This window comes from Malurus melanocephalus, unplaced genomic scaffold (assembly GCF_030028575.1).
Source record: "Malurus melanocephalus ecotype Western Australia unplaced genomic scaffold, MMel_1.1 scaffold_11, whole genome shotgun sequence".
NCBI lineage: Eukaryota > Metazoa > Chordata > Aves > Passeriformes > Maluridae > Malurus > Malurus melanocephalus.
Window position 1 is genome coordinate 3394047 of NW_026623243.1, and position 21052 is coordinate 3415098.

The 21052-nt window shown below is 37.5% G+C and overlaps 1 protein-coding gene across 2 annotated transcripts in view; it reads left to right on the forward strand.

Moving 5' to 3' along the window:
- MAPK12 (mitogen-activated protein kinase 12) overlaps positions 1-18450 on the forward strand; it is a 33538-nt gene extending 15088 nt beyond the window's left edge. The window contains exons 5-12 of one of the 2 annotated variants that reach the window (XM_057378797.1): positions 6450-6479; positions 8221-8268; positions 11070-11184; positions 11814-11885; positions 12464-12543; positions 13294-13372; positions 14896-15069; positions 15857-18450. In XM_057378797.1, the coding sequence (XP_057234780.1) occupies positions 6450-6479; positions 8221-8268; positions 11070-11184; positions 11814-11885; positions 12464-12543; positions 13294-13372; positions 14896-15069; positions 15857-15927 (669 nt within the window). In that variant the 3' untranslated portion in view covers positions 15928-18450. The remainder of the gene's footprint in view (positions 1-6449; positions 6480-8220; positions 8269-11069; positions 11185-11813; positions 11886-12463; positions 12544-13293; positions 13373-14895; positions 15070-15856) is intronic. The other variant, XM_057378806.1, reaches the window with a different exon arrangement.
- The last annotated feature ends 2602 nt before the right edge of the window (positions 18451-21052 follow it).

A 21052-nucleotide genomic window follows, 5' to 3' on the forward strand; every position in this document is an offset into this window, starting at 1 on the left:
GCTTTCTTAAATACAAAGTATAACAAAATGTAATTTGTAAGTTAGTTGTTTTTTTTTTCTTTTCAGATAGTAAGCTTGACTGTTAATCCTCCATTCTTTCTCAGAAATAATGTTTATATTCATCTCTCTTTTATCTCTCAGATATTGTCCATTTGTGGAYGTTTGACCCTACCCTGCATTTTGTATTCTTATTTTAGTAGATTTTTGYTCACATAGCCTTTTACATATGCTAYATAGTTATCCTTTRTATWCTATAGTTGTGCATTTAAGTGCTTTAATTCCCATTTTACAAATGCAGAAACTAAAGTCAGGAAAACTAAAGCTAGGTTTGGGGAAATTTGTTTTATTKAAACTGAAGGGAATTCAGCTCTAATCTGGGCTTTGAATGTGGAGTTATGATTTCAGTTTTGTGATTAGTTCCCTAATCACAAAGCCATGTCCTAAAAAGCATTATCTCAAGGACTCTGTAAGTGTAGTGGTCTGTTTAAGTTGCAGGTAACTGGGAAGCGGGTTTCTGGGAGAGACATACTATTCACCAGGGATGGAAAACATTATTTGTGCTAACTTTCCAGGCAAGCAATATATGAACTGTAAATAATTAGCTTTAGTYGAGTGTAGTGGAAAGGATGAATAATTAATGTAATTCCAGTGAAATGGCTTAGAAACATATTTTTGTCCTAGTGACATACATTATCTGACAGAGGCCARCAGAGCAGAACTTGTGGCCCCAAAGTCTGTTGAATCAGTAAATGTGGAAGACAAATGGAGCAGCTGTGTGTGACTGACATACATGGAAAGAAAACAGAGCAGGAATTTAAGGTGATATATTGGRCAGGTTTGTTTGGGAAGGCTGCAGGGGTGGCTTCTGTGAGAAGACACCAGGAMCTGCCTCCGTGTTGAATTAAGTTCCAGCTGGCTCCAAGGCAGACCTGCTGCTGGCTAAAGCTGAGCCCATCAGCAATATTCGTGGCACCTCTGTGGTAATAGATTTAAGGAGGGGTAAAAAACATGCTGTGCAGCAGGTCTGGGAGGGGAGTGAGAAAATRTGAAACAGCCCTGCAGGCACCAAGGTCAGTGAGGAAAAAGGAGGAGAAGATGCTTCAGGTGAGGATGTAGAGAATTTCCTGCAGGCCATGAAGACCATAGTGGCACAGGTTGCTCCTCAGTAACCCAGGGAGAGGAATGACGGAGCAGATATCCACACAGATTCCATGGAGGACCTCATTCTGGGGCCCAGGGATGTGTACTAAATGAAGCTGGAGCAGGCCCCTGGCAGTTTTAGAACCTTTGGCCCATGGGGGACCCACACTGGAGTAGTCCTTTCCTGAAGGACTGCATCCTGTGTAAATAACACATGCTGAAGCAGTTCATGAAGGACYGTCTCCTGTAGGAGAGGCATAAAAATAAAAGTAGCTCTCAGTGCAGTTACATGGCAACCAGTAACTGGCAGGGACACTGAGATAGTATTAAAAAATGTATGCCTCTGATCTCTGTAACTGTACTAGATCTTCTGTAAGAAGTGGTTTACCTGGATAGTTTCTTACCCCATGTGTTTGAGAGCACAACTGTACTTACCTCAGAATTGCCAGCAGGAAATAAGATATTATTTGGCTACTAGACTGTTTTGTCATTTCTTATTACACAGCAAACTCTGGAGAACAGTCATTACTGTATCTGTTTCATTAAATTTTGGATTGTTGTTGAACCATTTCAGCCAGAAATAGACACCTAGCTGGAAATACTTTTAAGAAATAGGAGTGGTCCAGTGCTTGAGGCACATTCTTGTAGCCCTGTCTGAGCTAGGAAATGTGTTAAGCTGAAAACAGTATTGCTAACATGCAGAGAAAAAAGAAAATGAGTCAGTAATTTGTTTATTCTTTYACGGATATCAGTAAATTAGCTGTTTAAGAAAAGTTTGCCAAGTTTTGCATAAAAATCTTATACTTTGTAAGGTCTGCTGTATCTGGGTTAAGACAGCCAATCTGTGTCTACTTAGATTGTTTTTTGGTGCGGCATGGGGAACAAACAGATTTATGTAGTGCTTGGTTGAGGCCTTTGAAGGGAACAATGCGTGCAACACCTGGGAAGGTGCAGCATGCCACTCTTCGTGGTAAAATTCATTCTGTTTCTTAAGCTTAGCCTCTCACTTGTATGACTTTTTTTCACCTTTTAACTTTGATGGATTCTGTTCTGAGGGGTTTTTTTTTGTGTGTTAAAGATGTAACTCTCAATGTACATTTGTCCTTTATAAAGTATATAAGAACTTTATGGCACTTGTATTTACATCTAGTCAAAGGCAAGAAGACTGTTCATAATTTTTGTGATACTGCATATTCTGATCTAACAGCCTATTTACATGTTACAATGAAATGTGTGTAGAAAAAACTCTGCATGATTGATGTATTGTGAAGGGATAAGGGAGACTTTTGCTAGGCCTCCCAGTTGGTTCCTTGCAGGCTCCATTTCCGTGTTATCTCTGTAGGCTGGTTCTGTATTGGTTGTATACAAAATGCTCAACAGGCTTGATTTTAAAAATATGTATAAATTGAGGTCAAGAGAAAGTTCATACTGAGTTCACGAAGATTTGTATCAGTTCTTTAGACTTRCCTCTGCAAGTCTGTACAGTTCTTTTTTGTCAGTTCTTATCATTTTACTGTTTCTACAGAGAATGAAATTTTAATTTCCTTTCTTTGGCAAGCCTTGTAATTTATCAGAATTCAAAGTGATGTGACACCACTTAAAAGCAATGATGTGCCTCTCCTTTGTCTGTTTCCCAGTCGGGCCTTAGTCTGGCATTAAATTTTATTTAAATGTGAGCTTGCATCTTGGAGGGGCTTCCATGATATCTTTTTTGTTGTTTGACAGAAAAGCTGTGTACTGTCAAAGAGTACAGAAGACAAGCTAAACTTAAAGGTGGAAAGAGGCTGGAGCTTTTAGTCTTGGGACCCTCTTCTGCAGGAATGTYAGCTGGGGTCCTGTACATAGAGGTCTGGGGAAGTGGCTCTCTGTCCTCTCTATTCATAGTGTTTGAGAAAGGACAGACAGCTCTTGGGCCATACAAGCACCTGTTCAAGCTTCTTTTGCCATACTTATGGTACAATTTATCTGCTCTAGTTCTCTCCTTTTCTCATCTGTATTTACTGCCTTTTGTTACATTTATGCTGGGTTTTTTTCTGCTTCTGTGCTTTCCCTTCCCCCTCTATGCATTTCCTCTTCAGTTTTTGCTTCCCTGGCCAAGTCGYTCTTCATTTTCATTTTGCATGTTGCCTAGAACACATTCTCCCGAGMCTTTGCTAATTCCCTTTCGATTAGCTTTTACTTTGTGTAGAGATTACACATACAGAAAAGAATGCCTACAATTTAGATGATTGTTGAATGACTTCCTASCACAATCTGAAGCTTGCATTCCAGGATTTATTTGTGCTACCAAAAATTGTCTTTAGGATAATGCACAAAGCTCCTGTGCTCCAAGGCACTTCACTCATGTTAACTGAGTTCTTGAATCAAGTATCGTTCAGGTCAAGTGGTAATAACATTGTGAAAGATATGTCTGCTTTGGTCTGAATCATTTTGCCATGTTAAGAATGAAATATCTTTCAATAAATGGGTAATTTAATTAGAAGAACCAGTAAAAACAGCATCCCCCTTCAGAAGGTTGTTGAGCAGCAATAGAAAATCTTCTGAATGAAGACTGGCATAGTTCCAGTGCTGCTACCTGCCAGAGATAATGAAATGCAGTTAAAAAATACTGCTATTGTTAAAGAAACACTGGAGCATAGCACCAGTATTTCAGCTTACAGAAAAGCTGATGGGTACATTACCATCATGAATAAATGCTATTTCATGTAATCTCAGTAGCATTATGTTAAGAGGAGCATTTAGAAAACACAGGAGCTTTCCCCAAAATGTTAGCKTGATTTTGGTGCTGTGAACACTCATAAAACCTTCAGTGGGGTGAGAATGCCAGCAAAACCACACTCTTCCGCTCAAACAGGTGAGATTAACTAAAACTCTGAAGGCTACAAATCTGTTTTTACATTCTGTATTCTTAGGTGCCAAATGACTTGGTCTGCCAGCTATTTCCTTACTGTGTGTGCTATTTCCTTACAGTCCTACAGCAAAAACCTACTATAGAATTATAATATATAAAATATTATATATTTTATAATATTTTATATATATATATATAATTATATATTTATATATATAACATTATAATTATATAATTATATATATTTATATATAATTATAATTATATAATTATAATCATATAATTATGATATATTAATTATATAATTAATTATTATATATTAATTATATAATTATAATATATAAAATATTATATATAAAAGAGATTTTAAGCATCTCTTCGGGAAAATCAAGAGGCTTCAGTTAGAAAACGTTGGAATAATTTAGAATGCAAGTAGATATTGTGATATCCTTGATCAAGACAGCTATGACAAAGACATGTTTTTCTTAATTTATTGGGAGTTTTGCTATTTACGGTTACATTTCCCTTTTTTTTTTTTATTTATTTTTTTTTAAAAGTTCATATATCCTCTCTGGGCTCCATGTACAATTGACAGACTTATTGGCAGACTTCCTTCTCCTCCCATCCCAATTCACTTTATGCACTTCACTTTATGTCCATGACAGATACAATATTTTGTAGTTTTTTTGTTTGCTGTAGTGGTTTAACAGCCAGCATTCTGGGAAGCAGCCATGTGCCCTCAATGTCTTRTGTCTGCCCCAGGAAATCCTGTGAAGGGCTTTGGCATTTCCTGTGGGTGATGTTAATCCTTGCCTAATCTGCAAGCAATCTGTAGCAGGAAGTGGTCAACCACAGATGGCAAAATGGACCTGAGCTCTGGCACAGCAGTCAKTAGTGTGGCCATGCAACAGCAGGGACCTACCGTGGCCTGAGCTGTATTGGTTAAGTTGCAGGCACAGGGTTAAGGGAAGAGGGGACTTTTTCACCCCCTCCCTCTTTTCAGAATGCATGAGACCACATCTGGTGCAGCCTGTAARAGAGGAAAAATGTCAGACATTTTTTCAAGTCAGTGTTTTAAAAACTTGTCATCTTAAATGCACCTCTTGTGCTCTTGGGTTATATGAGTTTTGTTTTAAGTTCGTAAATCTAAGTCTGAAATGTGCATTGGATCTGTTTGAAGAAGCCGGTTTTTGATCTGTAGCTTTGCTTTCTTTTTCCTGTCTTTTCCTGTCATTTGGATTATGAGGACGCCTTTGCAGAGGGGCTGTTATGTTTAGGTGGTTAATTGCCAAAATCGAGGGCTWCTGGGGAAAGTGGTCATTGCTGGGCTGTGGCTGATTTGCAGTTATCCTGCAAAGCTCTTTACTTCTGTGCATTTCTGTAAGGCTGTGCTCACTATTCCTGGTTGATCTTCCCTGGCTCTGCAAGCTGGTTCCCAGTGACTCTTCTGCCACTTGTCCCATTCTTTGGGGTAGAATAAAATCAAAATGCTTCAGATGAAGCTGGGAGGTGTTTGCATCTTATTCGTCTTTTCTTGAGTCTTTTTTGTTTAAAARCTTTTGTTGTTCTCATCTTTCTTAGTGTCACCAATATGGTCTGTGGGGGTTTCAGATCAGTTCCCCACAGCTGAAGGGTCTAGTACATCCCAGGCTGCTCTTGAAAATCATGTCCTCAGTTCAGAACAACTTTCTGCATTTCAGTCCTTGCAAGAGATGCCTATATCTAAAGTAGTCACTAGAGGTTCACTTTGTTGACTGATGAAAATAGTCTCTTCTAGGGCATCATTCAGTTGATGAGAGGAACTGCATACCTCAGTGGGGAGCATTTAGTGACAGTCATGGGTTCAAACRTCTATATTTGATCATCCCAAAAGAACTAGTCCTGGATGTTAAGTTTGTTTGTTTGGCTTTTGTGAGCCCTTAAAAAGGTCACTGAATGGGTGATGAAAATACTCAAATTGACCTTTCCRTTTTCCATTGAGGAAATACTGAAGCATGTAGGAAGAATTCTCAGATAAGACCTTGACTGGCCTTCATCCCAGTCTTGAAGATCTCCTAAAAGTCAGTGCTGCTGAAGCACATGAATCTAAAGTATGATGGCACACCAGAGACATGTGTTGGAGGAGAGCATTTCTGATATATAAAATAGCATATTTCATTCTGATACTTAYATGTATGTCAAAAATTAACTCAAARCAGAAAATTATATGTATGGGAAGACTTAGTAAAAAACTGTATGRACTGTTGCATTACTAAAACTGATCTAAGGGTTTTTCTTTATTAGGAGAGGGAAAGGACAATAATTGAACATTGAAATTGTAGCTAAAGAGATCTTAAATGCAATAAATAAACATTTTCTAATTTCAATTTACTTTAGCACCATGAAAAAGTACTTATTCTCCTACCCCAGGCATTTTAAGTCAAGACCTTAACTAAAAAAATAATTTCTCTTTTTACAGTATATTCACTCATCAGGCATAATTCACAGGGTAAGTGGAAAATGTTAAAAATGTTTATATTTTGATAATGTGAATGATATTTGTGTATAAGCATGCTTATAAATATGCCTGAAATTCTTTTTATAGCTTTTCTCAGTTGGTTGGTGCCTTTGGTTTCTCCTTCAGTAGGAACAAAAGGTGTCATGGCTATCTCAGTCTAAGTTGGGCACTCAAGTTGCACTGAATGCAGCTTAGATTTGGGGTTCCTAAATTACTTGGTGAAGTTGAGGTGTATGTCCCCACAAGAGAAAGAAATAGTGTCTAAATTGAGTTGGATGAGAGTTTTTTTCTGTATTTTTTTWAAATGAAGATTAAACTTTTAAAAACGATGTTTAGGTTTTCTTTAAACACTGTATTAGTGTTCAAAGTTTTGGGGGAACCACAGAAAGTGAAAAAAATGTTCAGAATTATGGAGCCTTGAGAACTTCAGTTTTTTTCCTGAGAGAAATTAAACATTTGATTCTTTTTGAATCCTGTCTCTGTATAAAGTCCACATAAAATCACTTCTGCACTGTGAAGATGGAGTTTTGAATGAAGCCTTAGTGGTACCAARAAGCATCTCTTCCCCAAAACTGCATTAGAACAGTAGAAATTGTACATTTTTAATAAAGTATCAGGAGCACCACAGTGCACATTGTATAGTAGCTTTAAGCTGGACATAGAAACTACACAAACTGAGAAAATAATGTAAGATATTTATATTTATATTTATATTTATATTTATATTTATATTTATATTTATATTTATATTTATATTTATATTTATATTTATATTTATATTTATATTNTATTTATATTTTTGCAACTGCTGTGATCATGGGTCTAAACTTACCATTGCTTAGGCTTTTTCTAAGGTCCCTCTTGATGACCCTTGAACTTCTTGGTTTAATTGTGGTTCTTTGCACCAAATTGCTCTCCAAGGCCCCTCTCATCTTAGAACATTTTTGTATAAGACAGGTGGATTCCTGTTGTAAAGTTCAGAGAAAAGATACTTCTAAATATCTTGTGCTAAAGTGTATCAAAGGTTTGAAAAAGCTGAAGGAAAATATATTTCTAACTATGTGTGCCTGAGTCACTGTTGTTGCACTATCATCTTGTTGCCAGTGCTCTTCCCTTTGCTAAACTTTGTAACTGTGGAAGATCATATAGAAGTCCCTAAGGTAGCTGAAGAGGCTTAAGGGAATACTTTTTTTTCAGGTTGCAGTTCTATTGGCTTTCATAGGAAATAGATTTTTCCACAGAAGAGAGCATACAGTTTTATATAAAATCTTGTTTGGTTCCTTAAGTACTCTTTCTGAATCYATCAGGATAAGGAACCTTTATAATGTGTATTTGGAATACATATTTGAATATATGTGAGTTATTAACTTTGTGGTGTTAGTATTAAATACAGCAAATGTATGTCCAAACACCCGTCATAGAAAAATGAGTGAATTTCTTCACTGGCAAGTATTTTCCTGCCTTATAGAAGGAAAAGAAAATGCAGATTTTTCTTAGGGGGAAAATAGGCTGGAAAAAATCCAAACATATGCAAGTCTGTGTCCTTGTTTGTGTTATTTGTTATGACATCATTTTACCTGTTGCTGTTCAAAATAGTTACGTAAAAATAATAAAATAAAAAAGAAGGAAGCAAAGAGTACTTTATTGTCTTTCTGTAAAAAAAAAAAAAAAAAAAAAAAAAAAAAAAAAAAAAACCAAAAACCCAAGCCTTTCATTTAAAATCTGTTTGCAGGATCTGAAGCCGGGAAACTTGGCAGTAAATGAAGACTGTGAATTGAAGGTAAGGTATGTTTGAAAAAATAGTTAGATATGTTAGAAAAGAGAAGACAACTGGTGCTGCAAATGTRGACATGCTGGCTGGCTTCCGTGTTGGCCCATGCTTTTTACCCTTGAATCACAATTGGCCTGTACATCCTCACAAAACCACAGGGAATTTGAATAAGGATTTCCGTGTGCTGRTGTGTAAGGACACATCAGATGTTATGGCCAAGGTTTCCTACCTAAAAGAGATGTAAAAGTTTATGGGAGCGATTGTTTATGTGAGAATTTCAGCTTTGAATAAATAGAAAAAGTCAAATTCTACAAGCTGGGAGATACAGGAGATCAAAGGTTGTGAAGGACACCCTTAATTGAATAAAATAAAAGGTGATGCAAAACACTACCAAAGTGTATTTTAGCATACAGCATACAAATTGTATACTTGCATGTAGCCATTGTAATACAATTTTTTGGTCTTTAGAGGCTGACATGAATGTTCAAGGGTCCTGTGATTTTAGAGTTTTCCTATCCAACACAAAAAGCCATGGACTTTTCCTGGCTTTTAGTGGCCAAATGGTGAATGGATACCAGGGTGATGGGGAAAAAAGGGAGTCTAGGAAAAACAATTGTATATGGTTGTTTGCCCCTGCACCCTCAGATGTACAATTATATTTTGAGATGCAGGCCAGGTCTAAGACATTYTTTTATAATACAGTCTCATGATCTCACAGCTTTCTGTCTCCCTCACCTGATGGTCTCAGCTCCTACACARGTGTCAGAAAAGTGACAATGAAGGGTGCATGAGGGGAAGTCACTGTCCTTTCTGTAGTCTCAAAGTTACAAGTMATTTTCTTTACAGTTACTGAAGCAGGTCAAGARTATTAAGTTTGCTGAGTCAAAGGGGAGCTATCCTTGAGAAGCTGAGGGGAATTGGCTCATTGTTTTATAATTCACGAATTGCAAAAAGGATTTTTAGACTTGCTCTGAAAATTGACATGAAAGTTCCAGCTGAAAAGCTGAAGGTTAGAGTGTGAGAATAAAAGTTTTGTGTGAAGATAGTTGTTGAAATGATATCCTGTTAATATTAAGTACAAATAGCATATGTTTGTTCCTGAGCTTAAGGAACACATAAATGAAAATAAATTTTGAAGTTAAAACATAATACAAAAATTCTTGCTGTCATATTCTACTTTTACAAATCTACAAAACCAAATTATATTTTAGCTGTTTCTAACTGCGTGTCGCAAGCCTTGGTAGATAAAATGCCTAAAACCTGTGACCGAATAGACCATACCACATCTGGCTTTGACCTGTTAGGTAAAAGATTTTTCTCTTTCTTCCACCCTCTCTGTCATCTTRCTGGGAAAATAAAATGTGTGCTGAATATGCAGAATAAATTGGAAAGCCATGTATAAAAGTATATTTTGCCACTGCAAATATTTTGAGTCAAGTAAACCTTTAGTACCTAAAGAATCAACCACCATCAAGTGCATTTAATTGATAAGAATAAAAATGTCTCCCTTTGCATTCTATTCCTGTTTTTAAATTGATTGGTAATCAGCAGTTGTGGGGAAAACATGGAAATGATATTTGAAGAATGACAATTAAGATAAACCATAACATTTTGTAGTCTTGATCTGTGAATGAAAATAAAATTCTCCATTTTCTTAGTGCCAGGGAATGATGAAACTTTCATGAAATATTTTGAAATGTTTGCCAGGGAGCAATGAAACTACCCTGAAATATTTTAGAATGTTTAATTGCAGAGATCATTACAAAAACATCACTCTTAATGTGGGAATGCCCAGGTAAAAACTTCTGCCCYGTCAATAAACACATGCAGCCTGATTCACATGGCATGTTCATGCAAAGTTTCATATTCATTTGTCTCTGGGTGACTATGATTTATCTTCTATAGGCTTTACTTACCCATGCCTCCTATTTCTTGTTRGAAGCATGAACTGTCTGATAAATACAAACAGGTCGTTGCTCCAGGAGTGGAATTTTCTTGCTGTTGGCTGCATCTTTTGATGGTCTGTACAGGTGGGCCTTCTTAAGGCAAATTTTATAAAAGTTGACAAAAGGCCATAACATTCATTTTTCATCTTGCTGCTGTATGCATTGCTGTTTTTTTCATCTTGCTGCTGTATGCAATGAGAGAAATATCTGATAATCTTAGAAATGTTGGTTTGTACATAGTACTTTCAAAATATTGCACTGATCTTTCATTTCTTAYAAAAGGTTTTCCTATAGTTGATGCAGGGGGTTGGACAACACTTGGTGAGACTAAATGATTCCTAGTAATTCCCTACTCTTTTTTCAGATTTTCAGTACGACCTATAGGAAGTCTTCCTTTGTATGAGTTACTCATAAAATAGAAATAATGATACCTTCTTACTTCAGTATATTGTTGGAACACCCTCGAATAATTGTGCCATCTGCGATCAATGGACACTGTCTGAAATGGGTGCTGTTCTTTTAGCTGTAGCTTGATGCAATGGTGACTCTGTGGTCAGGGAATTTTTTACATTAAATGCATCCAGTATCTTTGTAATAAGTGAATAATTTATTGTTTTCTCAACTGTTTCTACAGCTTTTGATGGCACTGTAGGAGTATGTAACTTGAAAAAAAAATATTCAAACCTCTCTGCTATCTCGGTCTTGATTTTTAAAATGAGAACAAATCACTTCAATGAGAAAAGKATACAAAAATAAACTAATCTCCACAGACTGCTCCAATTTTTTTTTCCTACAGTTGTAAGGAACTGCATGAACTAGATAACTAGGTGTCTGATCTGTATGTTCTTTGTGCTTCCATTACAGATTCTGGATTTTGGATTGGCAAGGCATACAGACAGTGAGATGACTGGCTATGTGGTTACAAGGTGGTACAGAGCCCCAGAGGTCATACTGAACTGGATGCATTATACTCAGACAGGTCAGTGTCTCCAGAAATATCTTAACRGAGCTAAAGCATTCCCTGAATCAGGCGATATATAAACAAGACTTTGTTTCTGAAATTAATGAGAAATTGGAGGTGGAAATGACAATATAATTATGCAGAAATTCCTTGTAGATAAATTGCAAGTAATCATGTGGTGGTGGTGAGTTTGGGTTTTTTATGTATGTTTTCTGAGAGTAAAAGGAAGTGCCAAAGTGATTAGAAAAACTTATWTAAATTATACAGATGTGACAGTCTGGTCTCTGTTCTTGAGTTTCTGTAAAGGTGTGCTGATTTTAACTTGAACAGACGGGAAAATGGCAAATGGAGGGAATTCAAATAACACTAAGATAACTRTGGAAGTTTTGGAAATATAAAGCATTTAAAATTTACTTGCCACGTTCATCTGCCTGTTACTGAGAAACTCATTCTGCGTATTTTATTATCTCCAGTTTGCTCATTAGAAAGTCTGGTAGTTTTACCGATGCTGTTAATCATACTTGGCACACATTTATTTTATAACAGGCTATAAAGGTAATTTTTATACTTCTTTAAAATGTGTTTTAAATTAAGCTTTATGCACATTTAAATGAGCAAGYTAATGTGCCTCTTGGTCTTTTTTCCAGTTGACATCTGGTCTGTGGGTTGTATAATGGCTGAGATGATCACAGGGAGACCTCTGTTCAAGGGAAATGATCGTATCCTTCAGTGAATTTATAATACCAATGTAAGAAAATTATGAGAGGTTCTTATATGATACAGTAAATCTGTTCAAAAATTGATGAGTATAAATTGAAATTATAGTAAAATRGCTTGCACCTTTCTCATTAAATAGTTACTTCATATCTGTAATACTTTTGCACACCTGCCAATTAAATTTTTATTACTGATTTTTTCAGTAGTGGTGATCTTTGATTCACATCTCAAATCATCAARTAAAAGGCTCTGTGATAATACAAAAGCCATAGTTTTTTTTTAGTGTGTGCAAATTACATGCGTTGATCGTTCAGACACTCTAATACTTTTGGACTGATTTTCATCCAAAACCAGGCCTGATAATATTATAAAATTTTGCAGATGATTCAGTTATGTGTTCCCAAATTATAGGATATTTTCTTTGCCTTTTGTAAGAAGAAAGGAGATTTTTAATCTTTTGTATTCAGTCATTGAATTAAGATTTTTACTTTATTCTCCAACAGCAAAGAAATCCATTATTTTTGCAGGATGCTTAGTTTCCTAATGGTGAAAGAATTTATTCCTAATTTCTGGTATTCAGATCTGGACCAACTCACAGAAATAATGAAAATAACAGGTACCCCAACTCAGGATTTTGTTCAAAAATTGCACAGTCAAGATGTGAGTATTCTGCTTTGTCAGTTGATTTTACATATCTTAATTTTACTTTAAGCCATGCTCAGTTCATTGACTGGCTGAAATATTATGTATTGATTACTGATATGACCCTCGATGGTCCCTCTCTGCCTTGAAATGCTTTGTGCACCCTCAATAGCCACTGGAGATGGGGGTGGAATGACAGAGGATCATCAGAGCATTATATAAATACTTCAAGATTCCAGAGTGTACCTTATAAACAGCTGAGCTGATACATTGGAGCTTTTATTGTAAAGGTACTGAAAGCATGAAGATACTCAGAAAACSCAGTTGTTTGCAAATATCTCTTTCCTGCTCTTATATGGATGTCCTTCTAGAATCCTGAAGCCCTTACAATAATGAACCTAAATTYGTTCATTAGACTAACTGTACAATTTAAATATTAAGTAATACAAGGTTCACTTTGAGAGATTGCTTTAAACTCATTATGACATTCTTTCAAATAATTCATACATATTYATTTGAATAAATAAATATAGAGCACTAATAATTAAAGCTTTGCATTATAATCTCCAAATCATGGTTTTACGGCTTGATTTAAAAAAAAATCTGTTGAGCAAGAAGGTGAATTTCATCASGGTCTATGACCCAGAAAAAATGCATTTGTACAATGTGCTGTCAAAACATTTTTGAGTTATCTGTTAAGCATATGATTAATGTTGTCACATTACAGAGGTGGCAAAGGTCTAATTTAATATCCATGTTTCTTTTAAGGCAAAAAATTATATCAAAAGCCTCCCAAAAGTACAGAAGAAAGATTTTGCATCCATCCTGAAGTACACAAATCCTTTGGGTAAGACCATTTATCTGGATGTGTACAGCCTGTTCTTGTGTTTGCACTGGAGGCAGCAGCAGTATCAGTCRTGTGGCAGGTGATGTGATGGTTCTTGTGCTATTCTGTCTCTTGCTTTCCTTGCTTTCGGTGGTAGGAATCAATTGTTTCTTAGAAGCATCAAAAAAAAGAAATATTTCATCTTTTAGGTTTCARTCTAGCACCTGTTTATTGATTTTAYTTGAGCRGTTTTCTCAAGAGCTCTGGCAGATTAAGTATGTGTAATAAAATTTKCTCTGTGTTGTATTTGAAATATAATTCTGAAAGCTCAATCTGCAGTTGAAGTGCAAGAAAATGGAAAGCTAATTTTAGCAATGGAATTAATACATCCTGAGAAACATCTGTGCATTCCTGAGAAGTACTGGCTTGGATTTGATAGATATAAACAGCCAGAAGRGCATACCAAGTGTGCATAAATGTGACATGACCTGAGGCACACAGAGCTCTGAAATTACCTTCCCTAAGCATTATCAATTTCCCAATGACCTGAACACTCACAAAGCCAGTTTTRTTGGAATATTAATTAGAATTAATTAATTGAATTTTCTAAATTTAGAAAGTTAAAATTTTAGGTTCAGATGCAATAGAAATAAATCTGATTATTAAACAGCTCTTACCCTTACTGCATGGTTAGCTCAGGGACCTTCTCAGCTACAGCAAGTGACACATTTCCATTCAGTTTTTAGGGTGTCTCTTCTTATAGTTTCTGTGGCTATCTGACTGTTTCTGGTCTGGGATTGATATTTAAAGAGAATATAAATCATGGCAAGCAGGAGTTGAAGCATCCTGTCCCACAGTTCTGCCTCCACTTCCTTTCAGCTRTTCCACCAAACCCAAGAACATCCTTTCAAGATAGAAAAACAGAAAATAAACAAATCATTCATCATACCTACTTACACTACTCCATTTTGACAGTCTAGCAAWGGACTTGATCCAAAATCCACAGGAGGGGGGCATGCAAAATTTTARTGGATTGTTTTGGCTGAGGTCAAAACCATATAGCAGATAGTCAGCCCTGAGATTCTGAGCATGGACAACCGACTTGTGTTGTGTACTTCAAAGTGTACTTGGGTTTGGAGCTGGTGACACAGAGCGCAGTTCTCATTAGCTGTTGGCCTGCTCATTCAGCTGCTSTCAGAGGGTGATGTACCTCAGAACCACAATGAATGGCAGTGATTGAAGACACCTGGGAAGGCTCAAGAACTGTGGTTCTGGAGCCAGAAGCTGAGAAGTCATTACCTGAGGGGTTTTCTGTATTGCATACAGAAGCAAGGGTGCACCTCTGCATGTCATCAGGCTTTGTACACACCCCAGTTTGTTCACAACACTGTCCTGCTGAGGGGCCCCAGTGGCTGTAAAGGATACCCAGTGATTCTGCTTTGTAACTCCATGTATTTATTTGAAATACCTCCAGGGCAGTATTACTGTAATCTAGTGGAATCAGTTGTGTGATTTGAATACACTGTTGGTTCTCTGTGCAACAGCTGTAAACCTTTTGGAGAAGATGCTGGTGCTGGATGCAGAGAAGCGAGTCACAGCAGCTGAGGCTTTGATGCATCCTTACTTTGAAACAATTCACGATCCTGAGGAAGAAATTGACGCTGAGAAATACGAYGATACATTTGATAACATGGAACTTCCCCTAGATGAGTGGAAGCGTGAGTTTAGTTTTGTTTTCAAAAATAACCAGATTGAAAAGCCATGTAAAAATAAAAATGTTCCCCTTTACATTACTTCTCTTCTCTTGATCAAGCAGAGTAAATAGACAGTGTTAAGAAGGAGAAACACTACTGAYAAGCCAGTGTTCCTCTTATCAAGTCCTCGTGTAAGGATCTCCAAAGGTTTCTTCCCTGCTTCCTAACAGAGTCTGTCCTCCACTTCCATAATGCTTCTGTCCTCCCATCTTCTGCAACATAGAAAAGAAACCCACTCCTATAACTTGCCTTTCAGTGAATAGGGCAGGTGAACAGATCATTTGACTTGCTTCTGTAGGACTGCAGTGACTGCTGGCCTTTAAAGTTAGGTTCTCTGAGGAGAAAAAATGTATCTGTGTCAGTAGAGATTTAAGTCTAGTCTTGTTTTTATCTAAGGTCAGAGATTTGTATTTTGGCTTTTAAGTGAGGACCTGACTTTTAAAGCTAATGTGCTCAGTAGCTCTTCCTGAGGATATTGCCCACTMTACTCAAAAGTCAGTGCTCACATCTCTTTGAAAGCACCTATACCATTTCAGTATTGGGCTACTTCTTCCAATCTGAAATGACAAAGAAATGATCCTTGAGTCCCTTACTTTTCGTATTCTTCCTCTCTTTTTGCCTGAAGAGGTCTCTCTCTTCCTGAGCTAGATCAGAGCCCAACCATGCTGGGATTGCACCTTGCTCATTCATGTTTGTGCTACTCCTTTTCTGATTAGAACAGCAATGCTATGTCTATTCTATTGTTTTGCAGGCATTACATATAAAGAGATATTGAACTTCAAGSCACCACAGACATCGGACTCAAAGGAGACAGCAGTGTAATTGCATGGCTCAGTATTTTCAGAACTCTGAGGAAAACAGAAAAGTTGTAAATGTTTTGGCATTCCAGGTGTATAAAACTTTTTATAAATAAACTCTATGTAATCTGTTTCATCTGCACTGTAAGAAAGAGCAATGTCCTTTACTCTGCATGTGCAAGTTGGTGCCTTTGGGAGTAGCATTTCAAAAATAGCCAGAAACTGCCCTTTTGCACAAAAGGACTCAGACTGCAATAACGTGGTGCCCTCCTCAAAAGAGCAGGACTATTTCTTCAACTCAGAGATCAGAAGAATACAAGTTACCACCCCAAGCAAACTGAGGACACAGTGTGTCAGAGAAGTGCTGTGACTGCTCTCCAAGGCCACTGAACCATCTTGAACGCAAGAAGTATTCATGTTACTTCCTCTGGAATATTTCACTTTGCTGAAATGCTTGGGAAGGCTAAACATCTGTTACCTCAGGTACTGCAGTAGGTAGCACAGACACAGCCCAAATTAATTCCTGTGTCCCCTGTCTTGTGGCACTGGAAGAGAACCTCAGAAGTGTCAGTGTCCTACATATTTTTAAAGTAACCAGCATAGCAGGACAAGATTTCATAAACTCACTAGGTAGACAGTCACTRGATATACTGGATATAATCACTGTATAATATTTTTCTCTAAATAAGTGCAGTTTCTTTTTATAATAGACTAGGGATCAAGGATTTCCAGGGAAAAATTCTTYAGATTTTCTAAAATTTTTCTAACATGTTACTATCGAAATTATCTCAGACCATGTACTGGTTATAGAAAATCAGTGCTGATTTTGAAAATAAAGCTTCATGTGGTTCACTTTATAGAAAAACAAAATGAGGACCAAAATTATACACTGCAGCTCTTTGTTGGGAATACCTGCAGCAAGCCGTTTTTTTTCACAGTGTACAAAGCTGTTACCAGGTGAGGAATAATAACCGTTCCTTTTTTTTATCCTTATGAACTCATCTTGCTTGGGAAAACTTTCATACCTTCTGTTGAGAAGTACCTTAGCAGAAGGAGTCAGCTTCCTGATGGGATATATTGCTTAGATGCTTCATGAGTTCCTCTTACTGTCCTGTTACTGTATTTTCCTAGATGCTTTGTTTGCAAGGATCTCTGAGAGATAGGAAAAAGAATTGGCAAACCTTTGTGAAGAATTTCTGTGTGAAATTGCTTGTCTTTCTTAATGGTAGCGTCTTTACAATCGATGTTTGGATGTGGGTTATTCCAAATGTAATATGCTGTGTTGTGTTACCACTCAGTGAAATGTATGGGAAGGAAGATATTTGATCTTAGCAGGAAAAAAAGAAATTCCTTGGAGGTTTTTTTTTGCTTTAATATCCAATATAAACCGTAAGTTTAATAAAGGCATGGTTATTCTGTTTTTTTCAATGGATGTTTGAATTAAACACCTGTAAATACTATCATTTTAAAAATTGTTTGTGATGAGTGTTGATTAGCTGAGGTGGCCAGCTGAGAGACTAAATAGTAACAGAAACCTTGAATTCATGTATTTGACAAGCCATTAAAAAACTACAGCTTCAGGAAAGTGTGGGGAAAAAAAGRCAGACAATAAATTGAATCAAAATATTTTTCCAAACTACAGGTTCCTCACAGAGGAAGACACCCTTAAGAGTCATACCCCATTTTGCACTATAGAYTTTCTGCTTGGTCTGCACTTTTATGTTAAATAGAAACTTTATCTTTTACAGGATAGATGTTTTCTCTTAGAAGCTTTAAAGTCCTCTTAAAACCRTGGGGGAAAGGTGCCTATTGGAATAGTGATGTTGATAGAGCCAGTCAATAGGAAATGAAAAATGTCAAACACTTACTTGAAAATGCTGCCTCTGTATTTAGATGGATTTCAACATCCTAAATTCTAGCAAATGACTGAAGTCTGGAGATAATACAGATGACTCAATTGTTACTCAGGGGGAGAATGTTTTTAATTGAAAAACTGCTTTTCATTTTCTTCCTAAAGGCCAATACTTCAGTGGGCATTTCCACACAGTCAAACCCTAAAATCCTCCATTGGCTGAGGTGAACTTTTCCCTCTCTTAATTTTAACTTAGTGTTTGGAGAAACAGTCAGCACACATGAAAAAAACATGGAAGATAATTTAAGTTTTTCTTGGTAGTAGAGAAACACAGAACTYTTAAAATAACTGAAGACTTTGATGCATATGTCAGCAAAGACAGAAGTACTGCTGTGCCATCAGCAAACAGCTAAGGCAAAATCAAGTTGGTCAAGAAGTTTCTGTGAAGAGATTGAATTCTGCAAAAATGTCTCTAAATGGCAATAGAGATCATTAAAAGAAATGAAGTGAAAGCAGAAATATTTTGCAGCGGAAAAGTCTCTCTCCTAAGGGAGATACAACAGTTCCTAAGTTTTTATTTGCTATTCCTACTGGTGCTAAGCAGCTCAGGAATAAGAACCCAGATTCTGTTTGCCTTAAAAGAGACATGTAAATACATTCTGCATGTATTTGAAATGTATTGTGATAAATAAAGATTGGGAGGTTTTTTATACAATAGTGGTCTTATTTTCCTCATATGTATTCCCAAATGTATAATGAGTACTGAAAATATTTTCGGTGAAGTGAACTGTGTGAAACTAGTATTGTAGGTACATTTCGTGTAATATTGGCTGCTGATACAGTTTCTTTTAGAAGTTAGTCAGACCACAAATGCTTATCTTTCTTCTATTTTCCAAACTTGGAGTTGCTACAGAGCTGATCTGACTGTACTACTGCCACCTAATTATTTCTTAACAGTACTTTGCATTTTACCAGACATCTCTGCTTTATTSTGAAGGACAGGATTTTGGTCTTTAAATACAGTTGCATTTCTCAGCATGATTTTAAAAGCCAAATTCAGATTGATGGTCTTCAAGCACTTGCCTTTATGAGTTGGACAGGAAAGTTTGAATGAACGGAGTTCCAATAGGATATATGGAGCTCACATGCTTCCTGACTTAGAGCAACGTTGTCCCCTTAAGTATTAGTCTTATTTCATTGAAGACTCACCAAATGTTGAATTTTGATAATGTGTTATTGTGGGCCAGATGTGGTTCACAACTTCCTTTCTTGATTATTTTGGTTTTTTGGTTTTTTTTTTGTTTTTTTTTAAACAGGATATCACTGCGGTGCGTGCTAATGTGTCTTGCAAAATGTGCTCAGAAGATGCACTTTGTTCTTGATTTGGAGTTACTGGGCATATGAGCTGGGTGGGATTCTTTGAGTTTCCTACTTTCTGATGTGCTGTTAAAATACAAATACCAGATGCTTCTGATCTGTTTCAGCTAAGGTTGTCAGAGAATGAAGCATCTGTTAGATGCTATCATTCCCTGCAGRTACCACAGAAAAGAGTAAGGGGCTCAAAACACCTGCTGTCTCTGCAGATTAATTCTCCATCTCCTGCATACACYGGGGGCATCTGGTTGTATAAGTCTAACAATACTAGAAGCAGTTTCATGCCYAGCAAGCACTTTGAATCTCCTCCTAAGTCTTCATAATAATTCAGAAGCCTGAGTTGAAGAAAGATCAAGGGAGGAGGACTTCCATCAYACAGTCTTTGAAACTTTGTGGACTACCACTTAATGAGCAGCTCTTGTGCACAGATTATTTGCAGCCTGTGGAATAGTAACATCTGAAAACTACATTTTCACGTCGTAGCCTCCTGCAGCTCTGAGGCGTGCGCTTTTTAGCTTCTAGTAACAGCAGCCCACAAGGAGGTGAGTGGGGAAAAGGAAAGTGTTTCAATGATTCATCATTTTTGTCTGCTACTATATTGCACTGTAATAAGCAAAAAAGASCTCTTTTATGCTGCACCTCATTACTTTCCCAAGCTGCAGTTTTCTAGTTCATGGTCTGCTTCATCAGTAAGCAAGGAGGAGCATTACCCAGCAAAGTTCCAGGCATGCAGCTTTTACACCTTTCCTTGAAGCATTTTGAATATGCTGTTATCCTTGAGAGGCAGAAGAGACTGCCAGTGAAATGAAATGCAAGGAAAGAAATTGCTCAGCTCATGTCTGAGAATGCTCTCAGTTTTGCTACATGGTGTCCTGGGAGCACATGCTCCTGGGAAGCAGGTAATGTTGCATGTTTGTATGGTGCCAAGGAGCTGTGAGACTCCTGTTGGAGTGACATTCATAATGCCAACATACGACTGCCACCTAATCCAATTCGGTCTGATACTAATGGGAAATTCATTATTACTGTAACATTATTATGCCACAGCTGATAACAGTAAAATTGTACTGCTCAGAAAACCATGGGCATCCAGTACATGGGGGCCTGGGCCACAGCAGCTTTTTTAAAARCATTTTTGAAGTCCCTTTTATACATGACWGTTCCGGCTTCCAAGTAGTACCACTTCAGCATGTGCCCAGACATTTCGCTGTTCCTATGTAAGTCCTCCCATTTTTGGTTTTGTGCCAAGTTTGACTTTTCTTTTTCATAAAAATGATAGTACACTACTGTAAGAAGGGAAAATACAGCCAAGAAATGTAATCAGAAAAACACTAACTCAGGTTTTCTCTAAAGCAATATGTCCAGCAAAGTGCTGCAGGCATGGTTCATTTACTAGCATTGACATGGCCACAGAGCCAACAGTGCGTGGAAAATTGYGCTCAGCCAAACTGATGGGTGCATATGGCTGTCATCTCTTGTCTGTTGTTCTCCAGCCGTGAAAGAGTAACAATGCAGCCTTTGTGGAGTAGTTGTTTGGGAAAGCTCTGCTGTAAGGGTTATGAGAGCGTTCCTGGGAGGTCACGGAGCTTGGGCTGCTGGGGCTGGGGACCAGCTCAGAGCCAGGGGTGGCCCCTTCCCCATAGGGACCCTGGGGGAGAGACTCCCAGGCACTGTGGGGCCAACCCTGATCAGGGAGCTGCTTCCAGCTGAGGCTTTTGCCTTGGCCCTGCCTGAGCTGCAGCTCCCCACCACCCTGCAGCCATGTCCCTGGCCATGGGTCCCACCAAGCCACCTCCACTCTCAGGCTGATGTCCCAGCCTGGCCTGTCCCCATGTGCAGGGAGGTACCTCACAGCCAGAGCTGGGACTGTCCCCAGTTGCCCCCTGCCATTTGCTCTGACCTAGATATGGTGGTTTACATTAAA